Source organism: Vanellus vanellus (assembly GCF_965231255.1).
Source record: "Vanellus vanellus genome assembly, chromosome: Z".
Lineage (NCBI taxonomy): Eukaryota > Metazoa > Chordata > Aves > Charadriiformes > Charadriidae > Vanellus > Vanellus vanellus.
The window spans coordinates 73,883,249-73,897,495 of NC_138908.1; the positions used below are offsets into that span (position 1 = coordinate 73,883,249).

Sequence of the window (14,247 nt, forward strand, 5' to 3'; positions counted from 1 at the left end):
GCTCTGTCTTCTGTGTAAACCCTCCTTGGGTAGTGTAATATTCGACATCCCTACCGTCATGTTTGTGCTGTAGGAGAATTTGCTCCTGCCTGAGCAGTGTGGATGCTGTAGCCTGCCTCTCTAGTCACTGGAGAGACAGACGCCTATCGCTGGATGGGGTGCCTTTGAATCAGTTTGTCAGTAGATTTCCATGAGAGGTATAGCTGCATAAGTCTTGCAGTGGTCGTTTATGCAGACTGTATTCTCAATAAAAGTTCTGCGTAAATTAGGTTTATGTTTGTGTTTGGGGGGGAGCATTTTTGAGGAGCCGAGGCACCCAATCATCACTCCACGTATATGACAGAAAAACTCTGCCTGTAGAGTGAGGACATGGCATCGTGTCACCTACGTGATGAACAGAGAGACCCTAGTATTAAAGTGAGTACATCTTGGCTAGGATAAGAAAATCTTTTTTTTCTGTCTTAATTTGCAGAATCATGCAGACATTTGTTACACAACAGTGGAAGAACAGCAAAGAGAAATCTAATTGTACGCACAATAAGAAAGTGTCTGACAAAAAGGTGAAATCCCCTCTGCACATCTTTTCTACGTTGCGCAGGTAATAGCAAGGAGAATGAGCTGTTAACACCATATCCTGTTCAAAATCCACAGCAGACTTCACAAGGTGAAATGTTGACTTTTCTCCACAGAGAAGTGCTCTATTTATATCTTACCTCATGGGTTTCCAGTCCTTGCCTTGCATGACATCAAAAGTGAACTCAATACTGCTGCAGCTTCTAAGACTATTTGAAGGCAGAACATTTCAGTGCCCTGCTCTCTGAAACAGCCATGTTTCATCTAGAATTGGAAATAATTAATTTTATATTGTTTAACTTGTTGCATTTGTGTCTTTATAGCTTGGTAGCATTTGACTGTTAGTTGGATGGCACGAATATAAATATAGGTAATATATACAAGTAATACATAACATATATATAACATATATATGTAAAAAATGTGGTTGCCTAGTTGTTCTTTCCACAGCTGTGTGTATTTTTGATTTTTTAAGACTAGAATGGTCATTAATGAAAGAATGACTTCTAGAGCTGCTGAGCACCCACCCCTTGCCACCGTTTGACTACACTAATATTTACCACTTCTGAAATGCAGGCACGGGATTTCAAAAAACAAAGGCATTAAAAACGTAAAAAGTAGTTTTGTGAATAGCTCATTTGAATTCATTGTGACTTCTGCCAGTTACTCATACTCCTAAATGTATGTAAAATCATGCTCTGATTTTACCTCTGTCAGGCATGTGACTATTTACTCTAGCGTGTTTTCCTGCTTATGAAGGGCTGACAGATCACCCCTTCTGTGAATTTGAATTGAATGCTTCTTTGGACATTCCTTCTTTCTGATGAATTTGTCCATTCTACATTCTGTGTATAAAAAAGCGAGGGAGTAGAGCGATCAGTCACACTGAAGAAGGGAGGAACGTCAAAGATGACAAAAGACTCTCTTTCCAAAGGTGAAAGAGGAAGGTGGTGTTTTAAGTAGAAAGCTTACCCGTTCCCTGCCATGCCACACACCATTGCCTAGGGCAGGCTGTAGCGTGGGCTTCGGTTTTATTCAGAAAGGGCATGCATAAGCCAGCCCGGTCTTTCTCCTCTTGATTTGGCTGCTGCTGCAGCGCCTGTCCAAAGATGGCTCAGCCCAAATGTGGAGACCCTCTCTCTCTCTGCCTAGAGCACCATTCCTGCCTCCTGTCTGCGGGAGGGTGGTAGTGAGCCAACTGCAACAGTGAGTCAGCATCCTCCACGTGCATCTTCTACTGTCACCGCTTGCTAACAGGGTGGGGAAACCTGCCAGCCTCTCCCCTTGGCGTTTTGCTTCTGTTCTACTCGATCCAAGCCCAAAAAGTACTCCAAAGACTGGGGTTGCTATAAAGCGTAGAAAAATGATTCAGCATACCTGTTACATGTTCTTTCTTTGCAAGAACATGCAAATGTGAACCTTACAGAAATGTGACAGTTCATCTGAATGTTGTTTCATAAAAACCTTTTGTTCTTTACTTCTTGCATTCATAATTTGTCCCTCACATTTTCACTTCTAGTGTTACAGAGCTAGAATTTGTCTAAAACAGATAGAACGACATCAAATTGTCTTCCACAAGCACACAGATCATTATAAAGTTTTTAAAAATAATGTTAATTTCAGCTGAATTAAATTTGATTTACTGCCTGCAAATTTCACTGCTTATTATATCTTCCATTGGATCCAGACATAGAACTTGTTATGCTGTGTCCAGAAGACAATAACTTTACTGGGATCATGCTATGATGATTACATAGGAAAGATAGATTTTTATAAGGAAAATGCATTATAAACTTATATGAAATACATGGGTTTATTTTCAGAAATAATTTCCTGAATAAAAGGTTTTTTTAGAGACACAGAGACCTTTAAAAGGAGCTGTAAGGATATTGCTCTAACTTCTACTTAAGTAGTCAGTTGTCTTTTTGGTTGATGAGCTTGTGTGTGAATAAGAGTAAGATGTCTATTTGGTATTGGAAAATTAGTCCTACATACAATTGCTCATTTTTTTAACGTTGGGTTGCATTTATCACTAGTGAAATACATAAAGACAGGTGACACTTGAAAATTTTTACATATGTGTGGGCTTACTTGATTTGCACAAGATTTTGATTATTCTCCAACTTTGTCTTCTTTTTTTTTTTGTTAAGGTCGCCAAGTTATCCTCCACCTGGCTGTGGTAAAAATAAATCAAAACTGAAGTCAGAACAGGATGGCATCTCCAAAACTCACAAACTACTAAGAAGGACTTGCTCTAGCACAGTGAAAGCGGAGGATATGTGTGCCACAAAATCTCACAGGACCTTTGGCCGCTCGTTGTCGAGTGACCCTAGGGCTGAACAGACAATGGCTATTAAATCGCACAAACTGTTGAACCGTTCTTGCTCTGCAGCCGTCAAGCAGGAGGAGTGCATCACTTTAAAGCCCCATAAGCTGTTAAGTAGGTCGTGTTCTGGGGATCCTCGATGTGAGCACAACAGCACCTTGAAGCCCCACAAACTTTTAAGCAGGTCCTACTCCAGTAATCTTAGAATGGAAGAATTGGATGGATTGAAGAATCACAAGTTACTCAGCAAGACTTACTCCAATGCCCCTAAATCATCCAAAATGGAGCCTTTCAAGGAGTCCACCATAGCAGAGAGCAGGAGGCTCTCTCTTACCTCAGGGCTTATTGGTATCTTAACACCATCTTCATCATCACCTTCACAAGCTGCTGTGCGTACCAATTTTTTTATTCTGCTCCTTTTCTTCCTAGTATTTTCCAAACGTGCTGTCGTGCTTGTTATGCAAAGGCATTAATACTTATGGCATGTGTTAGTGAATATATCGGATATAGTGAATATATTGGAAGACAAGAGCAATGGAGGTGGCTTTTTAAGGAGGATTTAAACAACTGTGCATGCACACATATTTAAGTTATAAACTCAAAATTTACTTAGGTCGAGACAGAGATTTTACGTGTCACGTTGGATACAGCTCAGTGTACCTGTTGGCCATGGGAAAAATTCAGTCATCCACTTCCTTCCCTGCCTTCTTTCATGCTGCAGGAAGAAGGGAGAGTGCGTGCTTCTGTGCTGCAAAATTGGCTTGGTCACACAGGTCTTTTCTCATTTTGTGGGGGAAGCAACCGTCCATTGGCTTGATTGGGTGCCAAGTCACCTCTCCTTCTGGTCTTTGCATCTGTGTTCATCATCATAGTGGAAGCAATGCAGTCATGATTCAGCCCAGCTCTTGCGCATTTGTGCTCTGTGAAAGGCTTAACCTTCAAACGCGCTGGTGACAGCCGGAGGTCAGGGAAGGAATTAGGTCCGTACTGCCCCCCTCTCTTTCCCCAGAGACATGAGCGATTGGGAAAACAAAGGGTAGCACATACTCTTAAATTTAAGAAAGACCGGTCAAAATTAATTCTTCTGCATTTGCATCTTCAAAGATAGGTTTTATACTTTAGAGGAAAGAGTGGGTCTGTTTGCACTCTTTCAAGGCAGTGGTCTGTTTCCTATGTTAAATCTGGGGAGAGGCACTTAGGAGACAGTCCTCTCCATCCCCTTAGCCTGGTGGTACCTTGATGTTCTCAGTGAGAAAAAGCTGATTCTTGCTTGAAATGCTATACATATATCCAGAATAGTGCATTCTGAATAATGAAATTACACTGAGTGTGCTATGTCTCCTGGTAAATTAGTTTAATAAGCTGTGAGCTATACTCATCAGATCGAAAAGCAGTGATATACATAAATGATATAAAGCAGTTTATGTACATGCTGTGTGGTTGGTTCCTCGGATGTGCATAGCAATACTAATTTAAGGGGAGCCAACAGGCTTTTTACTTGTCACAGTTAAGAGATGCGTTTTTTTCTGAATCAGCAGAGGATGTGTTAACATAGCAAGACTTTTCTCTCCTGAAGTTAATAGGAAAAGTCCCATTGATTTTGATAAGATAATGAGGAGTTGACTAAGTGATTTCATTACTGATGTTATCAGCTGATACGGAAGAAATGCAAGCCCTGCTTTGCAGTCCGTAAAAACTACCAGTAATTTGTTGCTAGAATGCATTTACTTTGAAGGAAAATCATCACATACATGGCCAGGTGCAATTTGACTGATGTTACCAGAAGGACACCAGCAGTCCATTTTAGATGCAGGCACCAGATATATGGGTAGCCTGGGTGCTGAACTGCGATTTGAAGTCAGTGGAATGTGGAAGTGATGAATCAGGACCCTAACTTTGCTTCAGTTCTCAGCTAAAGTATTTCGATCTCATATATGAATACAATTAGGGGGATTGTTTCCCAGGAGAAAAAGGAAAAGTTTCCGATTAAGCAGCTAGAGAAATGAAAGGAAATAAGCCTATAAACAAAACCAAGAAAAGCTGTAAACAGACTCTTATTCAAAACAAGGTTTGAGATTGAGGTGGGTGTCAGCCTAGAGGGAATTTTGTACCTTACTGACTCCTGTAACAGAAATTGCTTCTAATCTATGTTGCTGTTGTGTTGAAAGAACAAGGCAGAAAGAATTTAAGTGGGATCTGAGCACAGATGTCTGTTAGCATGGTGCTTGTGGAAGTGAGATGTTAGTAAATATAAAAGAACAAGATTTTCAGCCATTCTGAGAGTTACATTAGTCTTTCAAGCCTAAGCAGGTAGCCCATATTTGAATAGACAATCTGCAGTTAAAATTTAATGGAAGTTACCAAATGCCAGTTTATTAGAATAGAGTGAAAGCACTGGTGTTTCCAGTTGAGATTAAAGGTTTTGGGATGCTGAGGTACGAAACCTCATCAGATTCAACAACTAAAAAGAAATGCTAAAAATCTACCCCACGCTAAGCGAACAGTAAAAAGATTGATTATTTGTAATGGCTGGTTTATGCAAATAAGAGATCTTTTAAGATGCAAATATTGTTTAATTAACATATTTGCATGCAAAAAAATACAAACGTTTTATCATTACCTTATAATTAGTCTACCAACGCTGAAGTTGCCTCAACTTTTTCCTTGCAGCAAAATTATGGTGCAAAATGCATTCCGGTACGAGACCGAGGCTTTCTTGTGCAGGTAGGGTGTCATATCTTACCCATTTATGAAACACTGTGGAGCATGAGCTGACTGTTAATTATTTTTAAGCAGATGTTTTTATTCTCATTTTCATTGTTCTCAGACTATTGAGTTTGCTGAGCAGCGGATACCAGTATTGAATGAATACTGTGTAGTTTGTGATGAACCCCATGTGTTCCAGAATGGCCCTATGCTGAGGGTAAGTAGTGTGCTTGCTGGGATAAACAATGCATTTTATAATGCCTTAAATAGTAATGGACCGCACAAGCCTGTTATAAAAATAATGAATTATTTCAGATGTTCTCCGTCCTAATATCCATTTAAGATGCAAAAATATAATGCATATTAGCTAGATTTGCTGCAAATTTGAAGAAAAATGTATTGCAAGCAAGGCAGGTGGAAATCAGGCTTGTATAATATCGTAGAAACGTAAAGGGGGGATGTATTTCACTGAACATGATTGTACTACAGTAGTCACAACCAGATAAGATAGAGGAAGTGCATTAGAGTGCTTTCCTGGTCCTCTGGCATTCCTTTCAAAGCTTAGGGTGACCTCCGTCCTTGGGCTCGTATCGAGCCATGACCAGTGTATTCAGATACACTGGTGTTAATGCCACCAGGCTGTGAAGTTCTTCTGACCTTCTTTTGCTCATGGGCTGCTGGAATGAGCCATCGTCCATAATGCAGTAAAAAAGGCAGTAGAAGGAGGTGCTCTATGAAATGTCTGACCTAGCAGTGACCTAGCCCAGGGGCACTGTTTTGGTTCAGTATGCCCAAAGTCTGGCCAGTTAGGCAGCCCTTCCTTCCTTTTATTCCTCTGTAAGTGGGAACCAGGAATTTTGTATGCTGAATGTTGTACCCTCTTGTGCTGTTGGTGAATGCATACAGTGAAAAAGAATAAGATTGGTCATGAGACACACACTCTGCCTGGAGTTACTGGATCAGTGCAGCTTTGTGGAAGAGTATATTAGGAGAATAAAACTCTTACCTTGAGGACCGATCTTGCCGTTTAGAACTGTTTCATCTGTCCTGGATCCTATGGAAACCTGAGTAACCTTGAAAGATTGAAGCCATGGAAAACTGTTTAATACCAGTGTGTGAATGGCCTGACACCTGCCAAATTCTCTACAATGTGGCAAGCAACTACGCATAAGTTGAAGCAGGCATCATCTATGATAGTTCTATGGAACTAAATTCAGGAAGGTTATTGCTTACACGGCAGCAGAAGTCACCTCAGCGTCATCCCCCTTGGCACTCAGTGGCACCATGGTCAAGCATTCTGACTGCAGGCAGGGTATGCAAATAGGCTGCTAATAGGATTTGCAAAAGCGTCTACCTGTTCAGTTAACACCATTTCAAGTCGTGGTTAAACTTCTGTACTTTTGAAAATCCTATCAGATGTTTTTTTGCCTCTTCAAGTTCATATCTAGCTTTTAAAAACATGGTTTTCTGCCAGATTTATCAGCAACCAAACCCTGATTAGAAGCCTGTAGAAAAGACATCAGTTCCCTGTTTTTCATCTTTGAATGCACTGCTATGCATATCACCTGTGACAGGATGAGATAAGATGAAGCGAGTAATGTTTGGATAGTGAGTAAGGCTTGGATAATATAATTATTTGAATTGTTGGGTTTTATCTATTGTCCATAGGACAAAGCAAACAGTAGGATTTATTCCTGTTCACATGATGAACTATTAAAAGAAAACAGAATGGAAAGTCATCTGCTGTAAATAAAAAAAAATCTTAATTCTTCTTGCTTTCCCACCTTAGAGATTAAAATCCCTCGGAATTACTTTTCTCTGTCTTCATCTTAAAAAGGGGTCATTTTAGCTATCTGTTTGGGAGCTTGTCAGTGCTTCAAAACAGAGGAAAGTGCAAACATGTTTGCCACTAAACATATATTCTTCAGTGCCTTTGCAAGCAGCATAACCTAGCAAGCTTTGCAAAAATGAAAGGGTGTCCTTATGTAACCCAGGGAGAAGGAGATAGCGGGAGGAAATCTAGCATGCTCTGCGCATGCTTGAATGACTCAATAAGCAATATAGAGCCATTAATGAGTTTGCAGTTCTGTGGAAGGTGAGAAAGGATCTCAGTTTGAATTGAGCGAGAGCTTGCCAAAGGGTCTTGAGGAAATTTATCCTTCACTCTACTGAGAGCTCTCGCAGAGGCAGCCTAAGGTAGTCAATTGTGGGGTTTATTTATATGCGTCTGCTGCACATGCACGTACACATTCATGCATATATATATATATATATATATATATAATGTATATAAAGAGAATAAAGAATGACCCAACTGAAAGAGTTGTAATAGTGCTGCAATGGTGGATCTCAGAAATACAGTACTTTATTAAGCAGAATGCAGGGGGCTTTCATTTAAGGCAAGGCTCCATACAATCTAGCCTTGTGTCACTTACTTAATGGATCCCATATGTAGTATTCCTGGCCTTCATAAAGAGATTTAGAGTGCTCATACTTTTGATACCACAGTAACTTCACCAGGTTTTATAATGATCAGAACCGTGCTACAGTCTGCTTATATTTTTAGATTCTGTGGCTAGATCCTATTTTCTACAGATGTCGGTATCTCAAAGGAATTGCTTAGACAGGCTCTATCTGTAGTTCGTTGTATCACAAGAGATGCCACAGACTAAATAGCTCTGGATGGCTCACCAGTCTCTTCCTTTAAAGAGTAGTTCCTCCACAGATGCACACAGGGTTGTGTCTGGATGTGTGTGTCCTTAATGATGAGTTTTCTTTCTACCGTTTGGACGTTTTTTTCCAACAACAAAGAAGGCATATGAGTTTATAAAAGCAAGGGAAAGTTACTACTTGAGAAGTTATTTTAAAATGCAGTTAGGCTTGATTTTCTGGTATTTAATGGAGTTTTACACAACTGCAATGAAGACAGTAAGGAATTTGATTCTGTCATACTTTGGTATGTCAGCTTGACACCTTTCCTGAACTATAGTGTAGTTTAATTAATTGTCTTGAAATGCTGTTTAAAATATCCAAAAATTGCCATCACACAATGATTACATTCTTTTAATACTGTAGAATGTCATAACTTGGGTGTAATTTTTGGTGCTGGTTCAACTTGCATAATTCAGATCTCTCATCCTCAGGGCAGCGGAAGAGACCAAGTAAAACAGAGAGATAAAGATTTTCCTTTCTGCAGATTTTCTCTACAGGCTATGTAGAGTTTTCTTAGTTATAAATTATCTTTAAATCAGTCTCTCTCTCAGCCCAAGCTTTCTTCTCAGTATTCTGTTTCTTTTTCCTAGATAACTTTTTCTGAGGGGTGTTCTGTTTTTGATATCTATTTCAATTTTCTTTGCTTTCTTAAAATCTTGACATCTTCTTTCCCATAAGATAAGAACAACTTGATGACAACAAAATGTGTCTTTTTGTAAAGCTTAATTTAAACACTAGATCCCCATGGCAGACATACCATTGTATGGAAGATGTCTGTTGCAGACATCTATACAGCTGCATAACACAATTGCACATATTTGGCTTTATGCTCTTACAATGGACACCAGTCTTGCTCCAGAGCCAGCAGTACTAATCTAATCATGCAAATGTTTAGGGATTCTGTTGAACATAGGAAGCTTTGAATGTCAGTCACTATCTTAGTCACTTACTAGTGACTATCTTAGTCACTAGATTAGTCACTTATTGAGGATAAATAAAGAGGCTAACTTAGTGACTTACTGAAGGTGAATAAAGGCAAAACTCTTAGATTTCTCTTGGGAATTTCTTTATGAAGCAAAGTATGGATCTTTCAGAACAACCAGTTTTGTTTTGAGCTCCAAAAGTTCCCTGAAATACAGAAGAACAGAATTACAGATCCTGTGTACAGTCCACAAATGTGTGTGTAGATAAAAACACATTACGTAGGTTGGGTAACTTTGAAACACTCACAAACCTAGTGCTCTCACAAGGAGCTGCAGCTGTATTACTGTGAAGGGGAAGGGCAAAGGTTCTCTGGAATGGAAGGAAGAGTCCTAGCAAAGTACTATAACGCATCACGAAGCTGTAACACTCTTTGTAAAGGTCCATTGCCTCATTCCATTCCCTTAAAAAAAAAAAAAAAAGGTAAAGTACGCAATGCTTTCCTGTACGTATTCACACCTTTCCCATATGAGATAAGGATAAATGTAATTTCTCATCATAGCCCGTTTCTTTAGTGTTTATTTCAAGAGCACAGTTAGATCTAATGATTATTTACAATGCACCCAAAGTTATAAAAGCTAAATTGGATGTTTAGAGATACACACTCATACAGAATGCCACTGAAAACTGCAAATTCCCTGAAATCACTACAAGGCTTGATTTGCAGTCTTTCTGCAAAGCACAGGGAAAATTCAATTAATACATGGATCCTACAAAGAAAAAGTACTATTTAACCTCTTGCATAAAATAGACCATACCATTTCATGGGTTATTCCTAACTGTGATCTGAATCCTACCTATTTCACTTTTCATAGAAGGATTAAGAAACAGCTTTGAAATCATTACCGAGGGTTGGGACTGCAGCCTTTACATCCAAAGAGCTTCCTTATGTCATGTCAAGAATCACAGTCCATCCTCCTGCAAAGTGACTTGTGCTGCACAGCTCTCAGGAGCTCTGTCATCACAGAATCGCAGAACCACAGAATGGTAGGGGTCGGAGGGGACCTTTGGAGATCATCTAGTTTGACCCCCCTGCCAAAGCAGGTTCACCTAGAGCAGGTTGGACAGCAATGCATGCAGCTGGGTTTTGAATATCTCCAGAGAAGGAGACTCCACACCCTCTCTGGGCAGCCTGTGCCAGTGCTCCATCACCCTCAAAGTGAAGAAGTTTTTCCTCGTGTTGAGACGGAATTTCCTGTGTTCCAGTTTGTGCCTGTTGCCCCTTGTCCTGTCACTGGGCACCACTGAAAAGAGTCTGGCCATCAGTCTCTTCTGAAGTAGCTCTTTGCTCAGCTTTAAAAAACAGTGGGAAGTACAAGGTCAGACATAAGGTTTTGTGCTGAGGAGAGACGGATGCGGCAGACCTGGTAAACCTACTGAAAGCAATAAGGGTCTGCTTAGTTGAATCGCTAGCCTCCTGTTACTGTCTTTGAATTGTTCTCAACAGAGGAGTTGTTTAGATGAGTGAGATGTGGACTGTTATTTGTTTGTAGTTAATGGCTAGATTTTAATTGTTTCAAAAACATAATTTGAAATGCTTTTATTTCTGTTGTAATAGTTAAATAGATTATCCCGAATTCTGTGAAAATACCATACTAAACTAAATATTAGAAGTAAACTTAGGAAATTTTAACGACTTCCACAAAGCCCATTCAGAAGTACTGAGATAGTATCCCATGGGGCATGTGTCTCTAGTGAAAAGCCCCTGAAACTGGAGCTTGTTTCATCCACTGTCTTTCACTGGCTTTTGAAAAACTCCAAGGATGGAGGCTGCATAACCACCCCAGGCAACCTGTTCCGGTGCTTGATAAAGCTTTAGAGAAAGCTAATTTTAGCTTTATCTTATGATTTGAGAAACCTACAACAATTTATTGTTGTTTAGACAATTATTCTATCACCCAATGACACCTCCCCATCTGGGAAAGGGAATCAGAAAAAAACAAGGAAACCCGAGGGTTGAAATAAAACAGATTTAATTGAATAAGACTAGATAATTAACATTAATAACACTAAAGACCAATATTGATCCCAATACCAATGTAAAATATACCAGGTTTATACTCAGCCAATTCTATCAGTAGGAAGCCGTGCACTCCCAGCAGTGGACAGCAGATATTGGACGCTGTGAGCGCTATGGCTTCGGCAGGAAGGGAAGGGCTCCGGGGTTTGGTACCCGGGCAAAAAGTTCTCAGGATCATGGCCACCATAGAAGAGAGAAATTTGCAGGAAGCCTTCTAATTTATATTGAATGTGATATTTATGGTATGAAATAATCCTGTTGGCCATCTTGGGTCAAGTGCCCAGGTCTTGGTCTTCCTCATCCCTGCACCTGGCTAACTCAAAACCACTGAGACCTTGAAACCTGCATAGTATAGCTGGCTATAAAGTAAATATTTTCACAAATTCAGACACTAGAGTCTTCTAAAAGTGCAGTTTTCCCAAGCATTAGAAGAGAAATTAGTCCTGTGTTGCTCAAACCAAGACACTAAAACTTTAGATAAAGCTTAGGTAAAGCTAGTCCTCTGTGAGAGAGTAAAAGTGCTGACCGACCTCCAAAGGTAATTTTCAATCATATGATTTGGTTCATCTAGCTAAAAAATGTATTTTCCAAAGCAGATATAATAATGTACTAAAGAAACTGCAGCATTATTTGGTCCTATATTAGAAGGCTATTAACTTTTTTTTAAAACCGTATGAAATTCTTCCTGTTACACTAGAGCTGATAATAATATTCTAGGGGAGGACTAAGTTGTATTTTAATAATGCAACAGTTTTGCTGCTATAATAGTAGAGAGATATCTTGTTTTAGGAATTCAGCACGTACTTTTATTACAAACATTTAAATATAACGAGATCATGAGTCATTAACAAAAGTTATTATATTTAAGTATCTGATTAAAAGAAGTAGAGTAAAATATATTATCATGAATTATCATATTCAAAGACTGGAGGAAAGCAAATGTCACTCCTCTCTTCAAGAAGGGCAAGAAGGGGAGGACCCAGAGAACTACAGGCTGGTCACCCTCACCTCAGTCCCTGGGAAGGTGATGGAGCAGCTAAGCCTGGAAGCCATTTCCAGCCACATTAGGGACAAGAAAATCATAAGGAGTAGTCAGCATGGTTTCACCAAGGGGAAGTCATGCTTGACCAACTTGGTAAACTTCTATGACGAAATGACTGGTCTTTGCAAGCAGCAATACCTAGCAAGGTTTGCAAAAATGAAGGGGTGTCCTTATATAACACAGGGAGAAAGTTTATACATAAGGATGTTTACTACCTGGACTCCAGTAAGGCCTTTGATGCTGTTTGTCATAAGATCCCCCTAGAACAGCTGTTGATGCATGGGCTGGATGATAGCAAGGTAGACTGAAAACTTGCTGAACGGCCAGGCCCAGAGGGAGATGATCAGTGGGACAAAGTGTAGTTGGAGGCCAGTAACTAGTGGTGTACCCCAGGGGTCCATACTAGGTTGAGTCTTGTTTAATATCTTCATTAATTATCTGGATGATGGTGCAGAGTGTATGCTCAGCAAGTTTGCAGATGGTAAAAAAGTGGGAGACATGGGTGATACTCTGGAGTGACGATGTGCTGTTCAGAGAGACCTCACCAGGCTGGAGAAATGGGTTGACAGGAGTCTCATGCAGTTCAACAAGGAGAAGTGTGAAGTCCTGCACCTAGGGAGGAACAACCCTAAACACCAATATATGCTGAAGGGCCACCCAGCTGAAAACAGCTTGGCAGAAAAGGACATGGGGGTCCTGGTGAACACCAAGTTAAGCATGAGCCAGCAATGTGCTCTTGTGGTGAGGAAGGTTAATGGTATCCTGGGCTGCATTAAACAATAGAATTGCCAGCAGGTGGAGGGAAGTGATCCTTCCTCTCTATCCAGCTCTGGTGAGGCCACACTTGGAATACTGTGTCTAGTTCTAGGCTCTGCCTTACAAGAGAGAGATGGAGCTACTGGAGAGAGTCCAGCAAAGGGCCACTAAGATGATTATGGACTGGAGCATCTCACGTAATAGGAAAGGCTGAGAGAGCTGGTACTGTTCAGCCTGGAAAAGAGGAGACTCAGGCAGGATCTTATTAATGTCTATAACTACCTGAAGGGAGGGTGCAAAGAGGATGGAGACAGGGTCTTTTCTGCGGTTCCCATAACAGGACAAGAGGCAATGGGCACAAACTGAAACAGAGGAGGTCACCTCTGAACATCAGGGAACACTTCTACCTTTTTCACCTTTTCTAAGGGTGACTGAGCTTGGGAGCAGGTTGCCCATAGAGGCTGTGGAATTGATATCCATGGAGACATTCAAAAGTCATCTGGACATGGTCCTGGACAACTGGCTCCAGGAGAGCCTCCTTGAGCAGGGGTGTTGGACCAGATGGCCTCCAGAGATCCCTTCCAATCTCAATCATCCTGTAATTCTGTTGTCATATTCAGCTTCCACGTAGTATAATTTAAGATGTGTGGCTACTGTCTATCTTACTGTCTATCTTACTGTCTATACCTTCCAGAATTTCTCATTTACAAATACTAAATCCAGTGATAAACCAGCATCATTGAATGGATTTTAAAGACCTGTGAGACAATTATACAGGACAAAAAAATCTCGGCATATATTCAATAAGGTGGTAAAAACCCCCTCTCTATCGATAATTTTTCTTTCAGTCAAGAAGTCTTTTTAGAGTGCCATCTTGTGTTGAAACCTCAAACTGAAGCCTCTTTAGAACAAAAGCAGGAAATAGTAAAAAACTCAGCAAAACTAAATATTGAAGCTAGTTTCTTTGAAATTTGTATTCTGGTACAGACCTGTCTGTTGTTTAAAGTTTTTCCCATACAATATGAATGGTAAAATACTGTAAAACACTATTTGAAATATCTGGGTTTTGTATTTAGCTGTAAAAATAAGTAGAGTCTGGTAATTCTGATATATCTGTTCCTATATTAGTAA

At 40.1% G+C, this 14,247-nt stretch overlaps 1 protein-coding gene across 2 annotated transcripts in view; it reads left to right on the forward strand.

The window, feature by feature from the left end:
- The window catches only part of PARP8 (poly(ADP-ribose) polymerase family member 8), a gene marked incomplete at its 5' end in the record, with an annotated part of 119,111 nt that overhangs the window by 78,668 nt on the left and 26,196 nt on the right, over positions 1 to 14,247 (forward strand). For both annotated transcript variants that reach the window (XM_082497152.1, XM_082497151.1), the window contains 4 exons: positions 473 to 598; positions 2,724 to 3,288; positions 5,570 to 5,623; positions 5,727 to 5,822. In XM_082497152.1, coding sequence (XP_082353278.1) covers positions 473 to 598; positions 2,724 to 3,288; positions 5,570 to 5,623; positions 5,727 to 5,822 — 841 coding nt within the window. The remainder of the gene's footprint in view (positions 1 to 472; positions 599 to 2,723; positions 3,289 to 5,569; positions 5,624 to 5,726; positions 5,823 to 14,247) is intronic.